This window comes from Coenobita brevimanus, chromosome 113 (assembly GCF_032717465.1).
Source record: "Coenobita brevimanus isolate Jiangsu-jjx chromosome 113, ASM3271746v2, whole genome shotgun sequence".
Classification (NCBI taxonomy): Eukaryota; Metazoa; Arthropoda; class Malacostraca; order Decapoda; family Coenobitidae; genus Coenobita; species Coenobita brevimanus.
The window spans coordinates 5,165,477-5,187,442 of NC_137066.1; the positions used below are offsets into that span (position 1 = coordinate 5,165,477).

The following is a 21,966-nucleotide window of genomic DNA, read 5'->3' on the forward strand; positions in this document are numbered from 1 at the left end:
TGTTATCCTGAACCACACTGCAGAGTTTGATTTAAATCATACTGACAATGTTTAATTTGACCTTACAATGTTAGCTGGACTTTTAACGGTTCACTGTCACTTTGGCATTTAACTAACTGTTCAAACTCAAAACCTTTATTCTCGCTCTACCCTGAACACTTCCACAAAGTTTGATCAGAATATGATAAAAACAGATTAATTTAACCTGTCCATGTGACCTTGACCTTGGATCGTTGACTAACCCTGAGCAATTACACTGTGTTTGGTCCACATCAGATCAAGAGTGTCTTGGTTACTTTAATCACAGACACAATCATGGGCCGAAATTTGACCATGTCCTGCGGCTTTGAGCTTCATTGATTCTAAAAACTTACTCAGGTCGTTCTGGCCTTAACCCCAAACATTCCACGAAAATTGGCATAAACTGAATATAAACTGCCTAAGATCATTTTGGTAGATTAACCTAACCTTGTTGCCTTGCATTTGGTCTGTTGCTCTCAGTATCAGCAGGTCACCTCTCTTCTATCCCTCATCCTTTTCAACATGCTAGGTTAAAATACGATAAAAACTTATCGACATTTTGCTCACACACACACACACACACACACACACACACACACACACACACACACACACACACACACACACACACACAGACCCTAAGAAGAAGTGAATGCCATTGATCAACAAGTAACCAAGTGTACTTAGTGTTGCCATATCAGTGAATATTTGCTAGCAAAAGAACTCCCCGCCAGACAACTGCTCACATTTCAATCTTGCAAAGAAGGATGATATAATTTTCGGCAACGGGCCCTATACTGTAGCCCTATACTCAGCTGTGTGTGTGTGTGTGTGTGTGTGTGTGTGTGTGTGTGTGTGTGTGTGTCTTTTATGTAAGAAAGAAGGAACCAAAGGCCAGGAGCCCGCAATTGTACCCTCCAAAAGATAACAAAAACAAGATATCAGAGAGCCAGATTCAAGATCCGTTCTTTTCGAGATGCCTGGACACACTCCGTATGAAAGACTGGAGATCACAAGCATTAGGAAATACAGACACAGACAGTTCCAAAACTGACCTGCTCCATACGTGAAGGACTGGGAGTAAAGATTAACTCTTGCATTAGAGAGTTGGACAGAAAAGGGATGTGAGTTTTTTGCTAGACTTGTGCTTTGCGCCCACCATAGTGGTGAAGGATGCAAGTAGACGGTTCACAGGAGCAGTGACCATTGCATTAACGATAAAAAAGAGATAAAGATGCAACAATTTGGCGAAGAGAGAGTGGTTCAATGGAGCCATTAAGAAGAGGAGAGTTAATAAGACGAAAAGCCTTTTACTCCACCTTGTTGAGAAGAGCTGTATGTGGGGAATCTCCCCACACATGAGAGTTTTACTCTACACAGGGGCGAATAAAACCCGTGTATAAAGTCAACAACCGTGCAGAGGTAAAGAAGGCACATAGTCAGCTTAGCACACCTAACCTCTTCGAAGCAGATTTTATATGAGTGGTAATATGATCTTTCCAAGATAAATCCCACGAGAATGAAACCCCAAGTACTGTATGTTTAAAGATGATACAGAATTAAGTTGGGTATTGTTAAAAATTAGAGGATACTCCTGCAGAAGATTTTGTTGGGTTGAAAGATGTAAGAGCTGAATTACCGATGCATAACAAAAAGAAAAAGTAAGATTACTCTGACCCCAATTAGAGATATGAGCCAAGTCAGACATTATGAGTGCCATAGCCTCATCCCTTGTTTGTTGAAGTAACTGTTGTGTTGGACGTTGCGGGAAGCAAATGGAAAGGTGAAGGGTGCAGTCATCAGTGAATGAGTGAAGAGGGTCAGATGTACAGCTTAGAAGGTCATTGATGAATAAAAGGAAGAGAGTTGGTGATAGGACAGAGCCCTTAGGAACACCATTATTTATAGCACTAGGAGAAGAACAGTGACCGTCTACAACAGCAGCTATAGAACAACCAGAAAGGAGGCTAGAGATGAAGTCGCAGATAGAAGGATAGAAACCGAAAGTGGGCAGTTTGGAAATTAAAGTTTTATGCCAAACTCGATCGAAGAGCCTTTGAGATGTCAATGTAATGGCAAAGTTTTCGCCAAAGTCCCGAAAGGAGGATGACCAGGAGTCTGAAAAGTAGGAGAGAAGATCTCCGGTGGAGCATCCCTGGCAGAACCCATACTGAAGATCTGAAAGAAGGCTATGATAGGAAAGATGCTATTTATTTATGTTTTTTGTTAAGAACAGACTCAAAAACTTTGGCGATAGTTAGATGGCTGAGAATGGTCATCCTTCTTTGGAACAGGCTAAATGAAAGCAAACTTCCAGCAGAAAGGAAAGGGGTGGTTGGGGTTGATTGCTCATGTAATGCCACTCAGGGATGAGTGAGGCTGGTCACTCATCTTAAATGTCGAGACCAACTGCCTAGCCCCGGGCTCCTACGCTCCTCATGAGGCAATATAGGACTGGATGATGGATGGATGGATTATTATTGTTATTATTATTACAATTATAATTATAATTATAGTAATAATAATTACAAGAGCAGAACTGCTATGAGACCTGCAGCGAGGCTCTTTCTTCAAACAGTTTGCTGTAAAGAGTAAAACCTTATATGGGACCACTTTTGTTCAATAAGCTTAAATTTATCACTTTCACTAAAGTTGTCGCTAGATGGCTCCACCTCAGGTGTCAGCGGATGGCAGATTTGGATTCTCCATGTCAAATTACCTTATATGGTACCACTTTTATGTCTCCAAAAGCTTCGTTTTAACAAATCCGCCAGAAGCAGAGGAAGAAAAAGGAGAAGAACATTGGCCACTCATTGACCTGGTGGCGTCTTCGTCGTGGGTCTACCCCCCAGAGGCTGTCGAAGAGAAGAGGAGGACAGCATGGGGGCCAAACCACCGCAAACCCCCCCAGCCCCTCACGGGGTTCGAGTACATGGGAGTGGTTTCGGTCGCCCGGGCAAGTACCACATCTCCCAACACAACACACACAACAGCACCGTTTTTTCTACACCGAGAAATGACTCCTCGGCTGTCATTTCTCGACGATTTCTTCTAGCTGGGGACATTGAGAGCAATCCAGGACCCATCAACAAATACATATGTCCAACATGCTCAAAACCTATCAAACTGGACCTATTAACCTGCACAACACTTGTATCCAGAAAACATTACAGAAACACCAGGACCTGCTCCTTTTGCTCCTTCCCCCCACCCACCAACCCCCTACCAATCCTACTCCTACTTCCTTCACACCTCCACAGCCAAACCCACCGATCCTTCCCACACCATCCAGTCCCCCAACTCCTCCCATTCCAACCCATCCTAATCCACCTCAACCCTTCCCTCCATCACAACCTCCTCCTACCCCTTCCCCTCCACCCACACCACTTCCCCCCCCCGTCCTGCAGCAGTCAACACACATCGCACACGCAACATAAACATCCTTCAGTTAAACATACATGGCATAAACACCAAAAAACAAGAACTCACACAATTCATCAAACAACAGAACATACACATTGCCATCTTACAAGAAGCAAAACTACACAGAGCACAGAAAACACCGACATTTCATAACTTCACCACTACTCGACAAGACCGGGCCGACAGCGGTGGCGGTGGACTCATCACCCTGGTACACAAATTCATCAACTTTGCAGATACCAGTGCACACAGAAAGTCACTTCTCCCCCCACATGACACCACAACAGAAATACAATCAATTAAAATACGCACTGTTAACAAATCACACATAACAATTGCTAACACATGGGCCTACATTCCCCCCCAATCATCCCCCACAGTACCACACAATTACTCTCCACAGATACACAACATTACTAACATACCCAACATCATCCTGGGTGGTGATTTCAACGCCACGTCGTCGGCCTGGCATGTCAACAACCCTGACACAGACAGAGGGCTGGTACTACAATCCCAGACAGATCATCATTTCATAATGAACAATCTAGACCAACATACCCATATCCCACACTAAGCGCTCTTCCTCCCATCATCTCCAGAAATCACCTTCTGCTCCCCAAACCTCGCCCCCACTACATCATGGAGAGTGGTCAAAACCCTAGGTTCTGATCACCTCCCAATCATCACTAACAAAACCAGAATCACCCCAGCTGGCCACAAACACACATACACGAATTATAAGAGAGCCAACTGGGAGGCCTTTGTAACTGAAACAGAACTACATTTCGAAACACTAAACAGTACACCCATCACAAACATCAACACTGCTGTGCACACTTTCAATACAATTATACAAAACGCAAACAAAAGACACATCCCTAGAGACGACTGAAAGAGACAACCCCAACTTCACACTAGAAATTCAAGGCCTCATCAGACAATGGGACACTGCGACGCTTCCCAACACCCCATACACAAGACACCATACAACAAATACAAGGACTCAACACTCAAATAAACAATAAAATATCAGAACAACAAACACTAAACTGGAGAAATTACCTCCAAACACTTGACCACAAAACAAACATCAGCAAACTCTACAAAACACTAAACAGCATCACACTTTCCAACAGCAACACCACACAATCACACGCTGCCATCACAACAACAGACACCATACCCTCAAACAAACAACAAACAAACACTCTCATCAATCACTTTTCACAAGTCAGCCATCTAAACCCCCATCCTGAAGACCGACATATCATCCGACGTAAGAGACAGTTCCCCACAGACCCAGACTATGCACCTTTCACTTACAACCAGACGAAGAACATCATTAACAACCTCAAGCACTCATCTGCCTGTGGACCAGACAACATAAGCAACATTCAGCTTAAACACCTTGGACCACAAGGCATACAAGCACTCACCTACATATCAAACTACAGCTACTCACACAACATAGTGCCCAACATCTGGAAGCATGGCATTATCATCACCATCCCTAAACCCAACAAAGACCCCACTTTACCCTCCTCACACCGCCCCATCACACTCCTCTGCACCCCCTCTAAAGTCATTGAACGACTGGTACTACAACTAGTCACACCTCACATTCCCCTAGCCCAGTCACTACATGGCTTTAGCCCACTACACTCCACAAACACCCTTCTTACAGACCTTACACAGAGAGTTGTTAATGGCATGAATTCAGCTAGGCCACCACACAGAACACTCCTAATCACACTAGACATTAGCAAAGCCATCCCCCGCCACAACCTCACAAACAAAATACTCAACACAAACATGCACAATAACACAAAAACATGGCTGGCAAACTGCTTAGCAGGCAGATGTGCACACGTAACATTTGCCGGTCAGTCTTCTAACATCAGAAACTTCACAAACGGAGTCCCCCAAGGATCTGTTTTGTCCCCTACACTCTTTAACCTATACATGCACGACATACCCACACCCCACACACCAAAGATACACATAGCTTCCTATGCAGATGATAAAACACTGACACGTATGCACCAAAACGCAAACACAGTTGCACACATCATTCAACCATACCTCATCACACTACACGAATGGTTCACCACAAACAGGCTCCAGCCAAATATACAGTGACCCTTCTCACAAACTGGACAGCAGAACACAGTCACATTCCACACCTCACCATAAACAACACAACACTCCACTACCACGCACACACACACCCAAAATCCTTGGAGTAACATACAATACATCAATGTCATATAAACAACACATCACAAACATTAAAAATAAAATAACACCAAGACTCAATGCTTTGAGGTCACTTGCCCATACAACATTCGGACACAACAAAGAAACCACCACCATAGTATACAAACAATACATACGTTCAGTGATGAATTATGCAAGCCCTGCCTGGGCTTCTAACCTCACCAAAACACACTACAACACTCTACAGACCATACAGAACAAGGCCCTAAAAATAATCATAGGCTGCACAGCTACTACACTCACAGACCACTTACATCAAGAAACCAAAGTCTTCAAAGTCAAGGATCACCTAGACATGAGAGGCACCCAGTTTCTTCCTGCAGCCTCCACAAACCCACAACATCCACTATATTACATGGCAGAACATCCACCCACACCAAGGAACATCAAAACAACACCCAGCACACGATACCATACACAGATACTGTCATCTCTCTCCCCTCGCCCACCTCAGACCAGCTTCCAGAAGCATATCCACACTCAGATCACTCGCCGCTCCATTCAGTCACTTAAAGACAATACACAGCTGCATGCACGGCCTCCTGACATCCACCCTTCTGAATCCTATCTCCCTCGTGAGGACAGGGTCCACCTGGCCAGGCTGAGATGTGGGCACCATCCAGCCCTCTTAAGTTACCAGAAGAGGCTGGATGACTCCATCGCTGATGTCTGTCCAGGATACAACAGAGCACCCCATACTATTAAGCACATTATGGAAGACTGCATTGCACACAATCACCTACGCCAACAACACAACATACAGTCTTTGAGAGCTCTATGGGAAAGCCCGGTCTCGGCCATAGCCTTCCTAAGGAACTCGGGGCTGTTCGGCCAGACTGGCTAGGGAACAACTACTACCACTACTACTAGAATTATGAAACTGCTGAAGCAATATTCAAAGAACTCTACATTCCAGATGATAATGCCGCATTCCAGATTAGAATGACAAAAAAAAAAATGATCCTCACTTGCACATCAGATATGGTATGCAGTCCTTGATGGTAGGTCCAGAAATCGTCAAAAAATGTCAAAAAATATTGATTTGTCATAGTTGCTGTTAGGAAATCTCAAAAAAGCACTCTTAGGATTCTGCAAAATACTTTTATCGTTGTATACCTATTATTATAGGACTTTTAGTATGACTCAAAATACCTTGAGATCAAGGTCAAGGTCATTCATACTATGCAAATCATGTTCACTCATGACCCACTACATTTCCACTGAGTTTGGTCAAAATCGGTCCAGTACTTTCCGATTTATCACTTTCAACCATGAGGTGGTCATTTTGATTTTCCTCAATATGCCAAAAAGTTTTTTAATTTTGCCATGTTTTATATAACAGAGCAGAGAAAGGAAAAGCAAACGAATAAAACAAAATAATATTCCATGACCTGATTGCTGGTGTTTTTCATTCATAAAAAATCTGTAACAGTTGGACTTGAACAACTGTAGGTTGAAGCTTTTGTTCCATCTCTTTAAGAATACCCAGGTGCACAAGTATATGTTGACGACTACATACTGTAACATTTGCAAAGCAATTGATTCAGTAGGTTTGGCTGGCAGGAGAGTGAAAACTGAAAAAAAAAATAACAGAGCGCACTGGTACTAGGGGGAAAAAATATGCCCAAAGAAGTCTGCAACCAAGATACATCACTACTGAAACTTTTGAGTCAACCTCGAACGGTCCTGGAATGCAGCCTTCTTGATCAAAAAAAAAAAAAAAAAAAAACTACAATAACAAAAAGAACTCCACAGAAAGCGGCGTTCTCAATGATATCAGTAATAATAACTAAGAACAATTGAAACAAAACGAGAAGAAATGCAGATTCAAGAACAAAGAAAAGATCGTACGAGGACTGAGAGTCAGAGAAACGGGAAAACACCGTACAGTCGCAAGGCTAACAGTCTCTGGATCAGTATTTATCAAGTATTTGAAGCAATTTTTAGTGTCTGGATCAGTATTTATCAAGTATTTGAAGCAATTTTTATGATAAACTAGTGTTCATAACATTTATATTGATAACACAAATCGTTTGTTTATCGTAATTTTACATACTGTTTTTTGCTTTAGGCTGACTGAGAAGGGGTAGTATTGTAATAACTGAAATGAAACTTAAAGAATTGATAACACTCTTCGCCGAGATTCGAACTTGGGCTCTTGTGATATACTAGCGACCACGTAACCACTAAACCAAACAGGAGGTCCCCACACTGCATGCGGACATCGCTGGTATTTACAGTATAAGCCACCTTATAACTTTTTTTTTTCCTGGTGATTAATTTTGTGAGTTTCGAGCACACATGGAAATTTAGTTATAGGCCTCATTACAGTATCGTTGTGTGAAAGGAGTCCACAGTATAGTCCAGCAACTTAAGCACAAGAAAGCCTGAGTACTTATACTGTGGTCTTTCATCTACAGTTGCTGTTCCACATTATTCTCTCTTCCTTATTTCCTGGAGTGAATTTCTCTGTTGTTATGGCATTTAGTGTTGCAGTGCAGAGTTAGACTATATCTATTTCATCGTCCTTACTCCTATTTCGTTATTTTCCCATTAGTGGTTGTCATAAAATTATAACCTCTTATCAGATGGTTAAAAAACTGTTCGTGTATCCAGAAGGACTCCAGTTTAGTTCCACGTGAGAGAAATGACTGATGATATCAGTTTTCTTAAAAGATGCTTTACGGCCCATTATCATGCAATAAATACATCCCCACTAATATCGCTACTTCAGTCCTGAATGAGGCAACCTAAAAGTTGTACTCAGAATAGACAGTGGGCATTAGCGCTGATGTGTTGATAAGTGAAGGTGTTTATCACATTAGGGTGATTGCTGGGTCTTAGGGAAACGATTGTCAAATGTCTTCCCTGACTCAGACGTATTAGAGAAGATATGATGTAATAATAGTAACAGGACAATAGTGAAGAAGACGAAGAAGGAGGAGGAGGAGGAGGAGGAGGAGAAGAAGAAGAAGAAGAAGAAGAAGAAGAAGAAGAAGAAGAAGAAGTAGTAGTAGTAGTAGTAGTAGTAGTAGCAGCAGCAGCTGAGTGGTGGTGAAGTAGTAAAATCAATGTCATACTCACAACAGCTCATCCTCTTCTCGTCAGACAGTTTCATTTTCCGCAGGATCTCCTTGGTGAAGCTGCTGTCTCCCTTGTTGTCAACTGTGGGAGGAAGAATAAAATCATGCCTATCGACTGTACGAGGCTCATTAAGGCAGGCAGCTAATATATTCCAAGTTCCAATATTCCTTTAGAACATGACCCATAACAATCAAACATTGCTAAGGACTCGGGCTGGACACTAACATATTTAAGTTACGGAGGGTAGAGCTGTACGATGGGTGAAAGGAGAGGGAAGAGTGGTAAGGAGACGAGAGGAACTTGGATCAGAGGAAGGATAGCGGAAAGAGGGGAAGGAATGGGGGGGAGGGAAAGTGTGAGAGAAAAAGGGAGGGGTAAGGCACACGGGTCAAGAGAAAGGAGAGAGGGAAGGGGAAGGGAAGGGAACGCGGATAAGCAGAGAGGGAGCTGGAGAGAAAAGGAGAAACGGAAAGGGGACGGGAAAGGAAAGAAGGGTGGATGGTTGGAAACGAAAAAGATTGAAAAAAGATGGAGTGACAAGGAACGGCGAGGGGAAAGAGGAGTTGGTGAGGGAGGAGAGAGGCAGGAAAGAGAGGTAATGGGAGGAGCACAGAAGAAAGCTAGGAAATGAAATGATGGAGAGAGAGGATAAGAATAAGAGGAATCAGTGCCTGATGACAATGCCAAAGGAAGTTTAAAATACTTATGGTTTTCCATGTATTCAACATCCAGTGCTTTTTTCCTCATAAGGAGCGTAGGGGCACTAGGCTAGGTTGCTCAGTATACACATTTAAAGCAGCCGAGACCTATCGCTCATCCGTGCGTGGCTTTATGAGAGCAACAAACTCCAGCGACGCTCGGACTTGAACTTGATGGATAACATCCACTTGGAGCGGCTTGGCTGACTACACCACCAGACGCCCGTGTGTTTGCCACATGGTACCATTAAACGCAGTAAATGGCTTCCTGAATTACGGGATATCATTTGGTTCGCCACTCAGTGCGGAGCCACCAAGACGGTAGCACTACAGCCAGTGCCTGGCTGGTAAAACAAAGAAATATAATACGGTAAATTGTACACAAGAGAAAAGAGGGTACGGGTATGGCAAGTTACTGGTATGAAGAGAAGAAGGCGAGGGGAGGGAACTTAAGTCAGAGCAAGTGTGATGTAACTGGAAGAGAGGAGGGAAGTTGAGGGTTTGGAGAGGAAATGTAGATCTGTAGAGAGGAGAAAAGGATGAAATGAAAAAATAAAGAATGAAAAAAAGCAAGTGCTTGAGAGAGAGAGAGAGAGAGAGAGAGAGAGAGAGACAGACAGAGACAGAGACAGAGAGAGAGAGAGAGAGAGAGAGAGAGACAGACAGACAGACAGACAGATGGAAGGGGAAGGGATCAGTTCAGTTTGAGATGCCTGGACACATTGAGCTTAAAAGACTGGAGGTCAAAAGCAAAAGGGAAAATACAACGAGGAAGACAATTCTCGAGCTGACCTCTTACATACATAAATGACCGTGAGTGTCTGTTATCTTTGACGTTAGGGAGCTGGACAGAAAATGGGTGCAAATGCTCCGTCTGTCGGATGTTGTATGCCTGTCATAATGGTGGAGGGATGTAAGCAGATAGTTCAGAAGACCAGTGACCACTGAAGATGAGGTAACAGAGAAAGAAAGATGCAACTGTGCGGTAAAGTGAGGGAGGTTGAAGGGAATTAGCGAGAGGAGGGGACATGAAAAGATGATGAGACTTTGAATCCACCTTATTTAGAAGAGCTGTATGTATGGAGCTCCTCCAACACATGCGAGCTGCACTCCATACAGGGGCGACCAGACCCCTGTGGAAGGTCGTCATTTATGCAGGGGTAAAGAAACCATGTAGCTGACTTACTGCACCTAACCTCTTGGAAGAAGATTTTGTAAATGAGGTTAAGTGATCTTTCCGCAACTTATCCCGATGGAATGAAACCGCAAATATATTAAGAGATGATGAAGGACTGAGTTGGTACTGTTTAAAATTATAAAATAACCCTGTGGAAGATATTGGAGCATCGCAAGCCGTAGAAACTGTTCTTTTAATGCATTAAAAACGAGATTTCTTTTACTCCAGTTGGAAATATGTGCCAAGTCAGAATTATGTGTGCCAGGTCCTCATCATTTGATTCCTGAAGTAACTGCTGTGTTGGGCATTGTAAGAACTGCATGGAGGGGTGAAGCGTGGGGTCATCAATGTATAAGTGAACAGAGTTTGATGGATGGAGAGGTCATCAGTGTATGAGTGAGTAGGGTTAGATGGATAGGGAGGTAAAGAGTGGAGTCATCTGTGTATGAGTGAATAGGATTAGATGGATGGAGGTGAAGAGTGGTGTCATCAGTGTGTGAGTGAATAGGGACAAATGAATGAAGAGGTGAAGAGCGGAGTCATCAGTGTATGAGTGCATAGGGATAGTTGGATGGAGAGGTGAAGAGTGGAGTCATCAATATATGAGTGCATAGGCATAGTTGGATGGAGAGGTGAAGAGTGGAGTCATTAGTGTATGAGTGAATAGGGATAGTTGGATAGAGAGGTGAAGAGTGGAGTCATCAGTGTGTGAGTGAATAGGGATAGATGGATGGAGAGGTGAACAGTGGAGCAAACAGTGCATGAGTGAATTGGGATAGATGTGAGCCTCTGAAGATCACTGATGACAGGAACAAAAAGAGTTGATAAAGGGAAGGAATCTGGAATAGCACCATTGTTGCTAGCTCTGGAGGAAGAACAATGCCTGTCTGCAGCAGCAGCGATAGAGTGACCAGAAAGTAAGCTAGAGGTGTAGACACAGAGAGAACGATAAAATCCATAAGAGGGCAGTTTGAAAAAATATATATATATATTATTCCACTTTCGGGCCAAAGTCTTAGGGATGTCAAATGCAATAGCAAAGGTTTTGTCAAAGACAGAAATAGAGGATTACCAGGAGTTGGAAAGAAAGGTGAGATCATCGATGGGGTGTCCCTGATGGGGCTCATTCTAGCGACGGGTTAAAGGGCTATGATACGAAAGATGCTTCTTTTAACGAAATAGGTATAAAAACCTCCGAAATACAGGATATTACAGGATTGGGCGATAGTTAGAGGGCTGGGAACAATCATCCTTTCTTGGTACAAGCCGAATGAGAGCAAACGTTCAGCAAGAAGGAAGGTACAAGTCGACAAACACAGGCAAAATAGGTAACCCAGGAAAGCTGTCGGCGGAGAAGCAGTTTTTAAAAACACGAGGGATCCCATTAGCCCTGTCCGTCCTAATAGTATTGAGGCCAATGAGGACAGAAAGTACAACACTTGAAGGAATTCTAATGTCAAACATGAGGAAGTCAAAAGAAGATGGAGAAACAGCATCGGTATCATCCAAGGTTGAACTGGGCGAGAACATCTGGGCAAAGAGTTTTGGCTTTCCAGTAGAAGAAACAACTACAGAGCCACGAGAATGGACAAAAGGTGGAAAGCAGAATGAAGTAAAGTTGACAGAATTGTTTTTTTGGGGGGCAAGGTACCACAAAGAGTGAGAAGCTTTTGAGACAGATACTTTGAATGGAATCATCCTTATCAGGGCAAAGAACAGACTTTGCATGACTCTGGACAGAAATATTAAACAGGTGAGATTCGGGGTTGGCTTGGTGCTGGTACCATTTGTAGGACTCCTTTTTTTTTTTTTTTTTTCCCCAAAGATCATTGGAATAATTTTTGGTTGCATCAAGGCTTTTTTGCTTTTGGCCGAGGATAAGAGATAGGAATACACCCAAAAGAATAATTTCAGTAATGCTTGAAGCACACTCACATGATTTTCAGCCATGTAATCAATAATCATTCCAGAGAACACTCCAAAGTGCCACAGCACAGGTTCACATTATGATAGGACAGGTTATGGTGATAAAAGTGTAAATGAGGGAGTTCAAGGAAGGGGAAAAAAAACGGGAAAAGCAGAATGATTAAATTTAAGTAAAAGTTCAAGTGTGTTGGAAGTTTCTCAAGGCAGTCAGGGATAAGGGCTGGGTGCAGTACAAGTTGCTGTGGGTCATTAAGGATGGAAAGGATGTAGGCTTGTTCACCAGGTATATCAGTGGGTGAAGAGGATAGCTAAAGATGATGGTGAACATTGAAGTCACGGACGATGGAGATGTCACATAAAGAAGTGTAAAGAACATGTTCCACCTTAAAAGTTAGTCAAAATATTTTTTATAGATTGTCAAATTCGGGGATGCATAAACAGTGCAACTTATTTCGTTAGAGAACACCAGGATTGCCAAAACTGGAGTGTAGAGAATTCAGAGGATTCAAATTCTGGAACTTACTGTAAGCACAAGATAACAATGTTGTTGCATACAAAAACCCAACAACACCCTTTGACTTTAAAATGAGTATAGAGAAAGTAGGACAATACAGAGGAGGATTTACTATTAGTTGCCTTAGAAAACTGGGTTTCAGTGAGGAATAGCAGGAAAGGTTTAACAAAATAGCTCTAATAATTTTAGTCCAAGTTTATCCAAGTTTGGTGGATGAAGTAAACTCATTGTATTTGAGAATATTAGGACGAAGGTCAGAGTCACAGGGCAAGGGCAACTTGAGGATTTATTTATTTATTTAGAACAAACTTTGTGGGAAAACTGAAGAAACGGAAAGAAAGAAAGAATGTTAAAAATTTTGATGCCAGTTACTCAAGAGTCAACGTCACAGGAAAGGGGCCATCATCCAGATTACAAAGCATAGTCAAAACAAACAGTTTTTTAATCTGATATGCATCAAACTTAATGGAAGAGTTAAGGGTCAGGTAAGAGCTAAGGAATCCAGTTTTGTGAACAGTCATTTGTCTTTCAGTTCACAGGGAAAGGTCATATTTCAGTACGTGTGTCTGTGTGTAAACCAAACAACTATATATAAGAGTTTTAAACTGATGGATGAAGTGGGCATTATCCAACAGGATAACCCATTGGTTTTGAGAAAAATTGAACAATGGTCAAAGTCACATGGCAAGGTCAACATAAAGTTATCCGATGTAGACTTAACTTTGTGGAAGAATATAAGTTAAAAACAATAATAAAAAATTTCGATTTTGGGAATAATGAAATAACAAGGTTGGACTGTGTCTGCAAAAATAGTTTTAATCTTATTTAAACCAAAGTTGGAGGGAGGGTTAACGTTTATGCAAGAATTAAGCCAGTCGATTTTGAGAATAATCTGTCAAAGGTCATGGTAACAGGACAAAGTCATATATGCAGCCGTCAGATCAGTTGGTGGTCGAAGGTGTTGCACTGCCCAAGTGTTCTGTATTTGTGTGACTCTGAAAGGGATTTATGGGGTCACACATGAAACAACATAAATACCCTCCTAAAAAAAAAAAAATCTGTCTATATCTATATCTATCTTTCTATCTATCTATCTCTCTATCTATCTACCTAGAGAGAGAGAGAGAGAGAGAGAGAGAGAGAGAGAGAGATCCTATATTCTTGTATGGCCATTAACCATCGTGGTAATTTGCACAGGAGCATGTCCGTGTATTGTATGTGTGTAGTCTATCTTGCATTCCCTTAGTAATGCTGGTAATATTATTGTACGTATGTACAAACATGCTACATTTTCATACACAGCTGCTTTATCAGGTTTGCTGATGTTTACACATGTTTGTGATTGAAGGTGTATTTTGACGTGTAAGGGAGTGTTCTGCATGCGTACACACATGCTTATGTATGCCTGCCTTCCCCCAAACACTTTTACTTATGCCTGTTTTGACATCAACCGTTTGCAAGTTGGTTTTAACATCAACATGAGGATTGAGACTCTATGGTCAAAAGGGATCGCACATGCTCACTTGTCTGTTGTTTCGTGCGCTCATGAGATAGATAAATAGAGAGAGAGAGAGAGAGAGAGAGAGAGAGAGAGAGAGACGTGAGGTCTAAATTATCAGACAAAATGTTAGCACGGTGGATACATCTTCACAATGGCAGGTGATTCTCCAGGATGATGAATTGTTTATATGTACTATACCCAAATATGGGAAATACAAATTGCTAAGCATTGGTGGTAATAACAAACATTTCTATACTCTAAACAATATTCAGCTTCATCATGTAAACGATGAAGAAGAATCAGTTGATATGAGATCGTGCACACCGTGTTCAGATGTATCTAAGAAATGCAACATATCAACTGGATTCATAGTTAGAGTATGTGAATATAAATTAAATTATAGCATCCTCAGCGTACGCAATGCCCAGTACACGCACACATGGGATATAGTATTTAGTTCTCATCAACCTTAAATACAAAAAAATATAAATAAAATATGGATACGAACCTTTTCCAGAGATATAGCAAATATCTGTTTAGCTAAGTGCAAACAGCTATTATTATAACACTCTAAGCCTGAAATCCGAATGAAAAGAGATCCAGTGATGAGCCATTATGAACAGAATCCAATAATAAAAAAGGAAAAAAAATATAAAAGGAAAAATTATATAAAGAAAAAGGGAGAAAAGATGTTGCGTAAATTACGTAGAAAAAATGTTCACTAAGAGAAGGAAAAATACATGTAAGTAAAGTTGAGGCCTCCCCCCCTCAAAAAAAAAGAAAAAAAGGAAAATCAGTCCTAGGAAGAATAATGATTGGGAGCAGTGCCTATAGCGAGAAACAGTTGCCAAGCCAGTATAACTGATAACAGAAAAGTACATGTCAGGGAAAAGTTGCAAATGGATCGAAAACTTGTACACAAAGACAAGTACAGTAACAATTACACATACTTACACCGAGAAAAGGAAGAGAAAACGTTACGTGGAAGAGAAAGATAAGGAAAGAAATTAATTGGTGTAAGTGAAGGTAGAAGTGTTTTATATAGAGCTGAAACACGAAAAATGAAAACCAGAAGAAAATACTAGAAGACCTACAAAGAGGTGTTGAAAGACTGGGTGACTGAAATATAGTTTTGTAAGAGAGTTGTTCGGGAGATGGCTGGTAGAGTTGAGCAGAGGGTGTTGCGATGGTTTGGGCATATGGAGAGAATGGATAATGAGCGATTGGTGAAAAAGATAGCTAGATCTGATGTGAGAGGTGTAAGGCTGAGAGGAAGACCACGAATAGGATGGATGGACAGTGTGAAGAGAGCGTTGGATGCAAGAGGGATGTCTGTTGAGCAAGGAAGAGTGGCTGTGCGTGACAGAAATAAATGGAGAGAAACTGTGAATGAAAAAGTGATGACGCAGCCCCTGAGGGGATATTCTCCAGCATTTGGTCTGATTAGCTAGTCAGGTCAGGTGCCGGTAAGGGGATGGGTCTGTTATGATGTGGCAGGGGTAAACCAGTTCTGCTGTCGGGCCCTGCTGTGGATGTCACTGATTGCATTGCACAGTTGACCCTTGTGCGGTGTGGTGCGGTTTGGATCTGTCCGTTCTCCCCTTTGGGGCTAAGATGCGAATGAATGTGTTTGAATGGATGAGTAAATGGGGAGTGTGTCGTCCTGTCTCGGCTACCTCCCTTTCCTTGGGGGACGCAGCCTAGGTATATATATAGATAGAAGAGAGAGAACATAAAGACAGAATTACGGAAGTTGAATGGAAGTAAAATAAGCCATGAAAAATGACGGAAAAGGAAAAGGGTATCAACCAAAGCTACATAAAGGCGAGGAAGAAGCATGGGGCTGGGTAAAGAATCTCCGGTGTAAACTTTGATAGTGTGGTAGAAAGAGAGAAAACAAGAAGCAGTGCCATGGCACAGCAAACCCGTCCGTGGCAGTCATTTTAGTGCTGAAGTATAAGCACAACAGGATATCTAGATAAAGATGTCACACACCAAATTCGAAGTAAAACAGAAGAAAATTGTCGATTTTATATCCATTTGAAATTTTAGGCCCGACCCACCTGACATTGGCTCCCCTACTGCTAACTTGGGGTGACCCCCCCCCCTTTTGATGTAATAAGCATGTTATAGGATGCAGATTTGAAAGATGCACGTTTAGGTTTTGGTTTCACGTTGATATGACGAATTTGAAAAGAATTGTGGCGAGAAAACGATTTTTACCCTTCTCCATTTTTTACATTTTTTGGCCCTACATCCAAGGCCAGGGCCCACTCTGGCCCAAAATTTAATCAGGAGATTAGAATGTCATAGCCCATCATCCCTGTAATTTTAGTCAAAATCGCACCAGTAGTTTTCGCGTAAAGATGTTAACAGAAAGGCAGACAGACAAACAGACAAACCGAGTGAAAACAGTACTCGTCCCCGAGCCCCTCCGGGGCGGGGACGGGTAACAAACAAACAAAGAAACAGGCAAACGAGTGAAAACAATACTCTTTCCAGAACCCCTCCCGGGCGGAAACAAGTAACAAACAAACAAGCCGACAAACCGAGTGAAAACAATACCTGTCCCTGAGCCCCTCCGGGGCTTAACAACCCTACTCATCATCTGTGAGCGAGGTAGACTGTAATAGTACTGTTAGATGAAAACTTGACTATTAAATATTCATCCTGGATGACTCTCAATGCTGAATGACTTGTGAACTCAATTTGTGACTCTAAACTACTTATATTAATTACTTTTCCGTTACAATCGGTATTTTCTGATATTTGAGTTTCCGAGACAGACAGACACACACAGATACATTTCGTATAAAAATAATGACCATCATTGATTTCGTCTACCTGGCTCAGAAATGTTGTTTGGGTAAAATCGGCCAACTCCCACCAAAAATGAAAATATAACCTTGTCCATCTTGCCCAACAGAACTGTTACTGTGACTGTGAACTGCACCACACTACTGGCTGCGGATGTGTCGTATTGATGATGCAGTCACAGGATCTGAATATTTACCTTTTCGTGAGCCGATTTTATTGTTTTTCCTACCTGACGTCAGGCTATTGTACTTGACATATAAAATACTCTAGCAGTGAAGTGGATAATTTAAGCTATATCTAATAACTAAATTTTAAACACTGTCTCCCAACCTTGACAAAATCATCTGAAAGTAGGTAAAAATAAGAAAGACGTTACTGTACCAAAGGGATTGTTTCTCACAGCTTTCAAATAATTTTATTAATTTTAACCCGCATCGTCCCATCGACGTATGGGTACGTTGCAACATTTTTGCATTTGCCAGTCCCTGTGACGTACTGGTACGTCACGCAATTGCAAGGTGCATAATTTGCACAATAATTTTCAATTTTTGCTCTTGATTTTCGGTACATAGGGTCGCTCAACCTTCCCCTACCTGCCACCAGGTGGGGACACTCGATGACCCCATGCGACCCACTCTCACCTGCGGCTTGGTCACTCACCTGTTAGCAATGGTCCTGCTCAGACATGGTGAAGAGAGGTCTCTCAGAGGACAAAATTCAAGCCGCCCTGGATGCCTTTACAGGCGACAGCGATTCCCCACTGGACGACGAGGTTGTAGACAAAGATTATGTGCAGCCAGAGGAGGAGGAAACTACCAGCATTGATGAGGAAGTCCCGTCCCCCAGGAAGCGGCAGTACATGACTTACCGTGCTGCTAGAGAGGGGCAGCCAGCCAAAAAGCAACGTGGAACATCCTCTGCCCAGCCCAACGTGATGTGGAGCCCAAATATGATGATGAGGATGAGGACGAGGATGGAGCCGTGGGACGTGCTGCCACGTAGTATGGACGTGAGGTGATAACTCATCGTGGCCTCGAGCGCACACCACGTCAGACGAGCAGGTATGGGCCTAGTCTTTTGTTTGGGGAGGTAGGAAGTGCCGTGGAGGGAGTGGGGAGTGAAAGGGAAAGTGCAGGGAGGAGTATGGAAAGTGAGAGCGGTGGGAGTGAGTTATCGCTCTCCCGTGGTGGTGTGAGGCGGCAGGGTGTATCACATGGGCGAGTGAAGGTGCGTCCTGAATCACGTGGGGTTGTGATGGAGGGGGAAGGTGGGGAGGAACCACTCCCCAGCACGTCTTATGCTCCCCAATATTCCCTAACACATGGGCGAGTGAGGGTGCGTGAAAAATCGCGTGGTGTTGTGATGGAGGGGGAAGGTGGGGAGGAACCACTCCCCAGCACGTCTTATGCTCCCCAATATTCCTGAACTTCATCCCCACAACCCCCTAATGTTCCTCAAGGCCGTAAGGGTAAGGGAAAGGGACAGGGTAAAGGCCGAGGGAAGAGGAGTGCGAGTGGGGAAGCTTTCTGCACTCCTTCTCTCCAACCTCCCCCACCAGCATCTCCTCCCCACCCAGACGAAGGTGCTGATGGGGACGATGGGGACGAGGGATTTGTGGGATGGAACTGGGAGGGTGGGAGTGATTTTTCTCCCCTCATTCACCCCTTCACTGAGCAGAGGCGTGCTGGCTGCATTGCTCCTGGAATTCACCCTAATTCCACCAGGCTGGATTTTTTTCCACCTATTTTTCAGTGAGGCTTTCGTGGAGCAGATAGTTGACCAAACCAACCGTTTTGCAAGCAGCCAGCGCCATGAGAGTGAAAGATTGGGAACAAGGAGCAGGCATTCTATCATATATGATTACCCTGTCTCCCTTTCAGAAATGTTCTTATTTTTTGCCCTGGTCCTTTTGATGGGTATTATACGAAAGAACAAAATTCCGGCCTACTGGACAAGGAACCCTGTTATGCTGACACCAATATTTGGCCAAGTCATGAGCCGTAATCGCTTGCAACAAATTCTAAGTTGCCTCCACTTTTACAGTGCTGATGATCCTGCAAATGCGAACGACACAGATAAGATGAGGCGAATTAGGTTGGTCTTTGATCACCTGAGGCAAACATTTCGTTCGTCATTTTATCTTTATAGAGACCTCGTCATAGACGAGTCTCGTGTTGTGGAGAGGCAATATTTCATTTAGGCAGTATATACCCAGCAAAAGGCACCGTTTTGGGTTCAAGATCTTTGTTATGTGTGACTGTAGGACTGGTTATGTGCAAGACATAGTCTTGTCGGTCGTTATCTACACAGGCATGAAACGGGAATCTGTGGTACCGTCAAGGTGAACTGGCGTCACATGGTCAAGGTAGGGCGGAAACTTGACAGGAAGGAGGCTGTCTTCTTCAAGGCCAACAACATACTTGCAATTGTGTGGAACCATAATAGAGAAGTAAGTCTCTTGTCAACGGTTCACCACCCCTTGATGCACCGTACAGATTCCGTGGATTGTCGGAGTGAGAACAGGCGGCACATATGGAAACCTGAGTGTGTCCTAGATTATAACATAAACATGCTCCTGGTGGACCAGTCAGACTCCATGATATCGACGGTCGAGTGTGCCAAGACCACGAGGAAGTGGTATAAGAAACTTTTCTTTCACTTGCTAGATATCATTGCTCTGAATTGCCACCACCTACACGCCATGACAACAGGAGTTCAGGAAACCTTTGAAGGGTTTGTGAGGGAGCTCACATGAGATGTTTGCACTGTATGCTGTTGAAAGGCCCCAACATCGCACCCGCACTGCCCCTATTGCCCAAACTCCCCTGAGAATATCTGGCCGCCATTTCCCCACTCCTATCCCTCCCCAGCCAAACAGACCTAGGCCCCAAAGCAGGTGTCACGTGTGTAGCAATTCCCGGGTGAGGCTCACCACTCAGAGGAAAGACACCCGCTCTGAGTGCGTCGAGTGTGACGTGGGTCTCTGAATTCACCCATGTTTCAGGGAGTATCACACCTTGATGCAATTCTAATATGGTGTGAATGCGATAGGACGCTGTTACTCAGAAATAAATGCGACAAACAGACGCTCAGTGTAATCATAAGGCCTGTTGATCTGTAAATAGTTGTATAAAGTGGATACTGGTCTAACATAAGTGCAAAAATAGTATGTAAGTGTTTAAATATGATCTAAGTGGAAACCTACCTAGCGAGGGTATTTTGATGCAATATTCTGACGCTCAGTGGAATAAATAAGGCCCGTAAATATGTAAATATTATTATGGAAAATGCAAACTGGTGTAATATAAGTTCAAAGTTTTGTAAGTGCTGAAATATATTCTAAGTCAAAATATTCCTAGCAAGTGTATATAGAAGCGATTTTCTGACGCTCAGTGGAATGAATAAGGCCCGTAAATATGTAAATAGGAGTCTACAAGTGGAAACGGATGTAATATAAGTGAAAAATTAATATGTAAGTGTTTGAGTATTATCTTTGTCGAAACATTCATTGCGAGGGTATTTTGGTGCGATATTCTGACGCTCACTTGAATAAATAATGCCAGTAACTATGTATAGTGCAGTATAGGAGTGTAAACATGTGTAATGTAAGTGGGAAAGTATATTTGGATTGAAAAAATAAAGTAGAAGATGAAACACGAGTGTTTGAGATTGTGCTTGCTACGTGAATATGCGCTAACATATCGCTAAATGCCCTCGTAATGAATGTAAATAATTGAAACCATTTACAGTGGTGGAGGAAAGGTTCTATGTAAAGAAAACAATAATAGGAAAGTCGTAAAACAATTGGGTATGTTGAAATACGAGTCACAGCAAGTGCACTTAGTAAGCAGATGTACGCTATACTTATGCTACATGTCATCGTAATGAATGAAAACAGCTGAAAACATTTACAAACAGTAAAAAATGGTAAAATGTCATTGAAACAAGTATACAAGTAGAAAAAATGATATGTTGACTGAAACAAGAAACTTACCACATAGCTTGTTACCACTCGGACCCAACTCACTATGCTTGTGTGAAGGTAAAATGCTTATTTTTCATATATATGTCACTGAAAATCACTTTCTTGTTATTCTTTTTGTTTATTAGTTCAAATTCAATAAATGTAGAGGTGTTGTTTGTTGTTTCTCCCAAAATTTCCTACCACAGAAAACGTGAGCAACTCACACATCAATGATAGAATACGATACCTGGGACAGGGGACCTCACCTGTTCCGACCACTTATGGACCATGGTAAGCCCTTTCTTGGTGATTTTCCTTTGTTTCTCAACAAAAGAGGAAGTTTTAGCCAAAAAAAAAAAATTCCAAAATAGCTCGGGATTGGGGGGTGTTGGAGGTGCGAAAAAACTCAGTACGTGACAAGTTAAAAGAGAGACTTGGGTATGAAAGGATAGGTATAGCCTGTATTGATCCCTGTGCATTTATGAGGCTGTACTTAGCAATATGCATTCGATATGTTCGTTAAACATTTATGTTATACGAACGTAGGCCTATATCAGATTC

At 42.5% G+C, this 21,966-nt stretch overlaps 1 protein-coding gene across 1 annotated transcript in view; it reads right to left on the minus strand.

Annotated features, from left to right (window-relative positions):
* LOC145418320 (relaxin receptor 2-like) overlaps positions 1-21,966 on the minus strand; it is a 207,381-nt gene that overhangs the window by 134,366 nt on the left and 51,049 nt on the right. Inside the window, exon 3 of the mRNA XM_080286760.1 lies at positions 8,809-8,889. Coding sequence (XP_080142886.1) covers positions 8,809-8,889 — 81 coding nt within the window. The remainder of the gene's footprint in view (positions 1-8,808; positions 8,890-21,966) is intronic.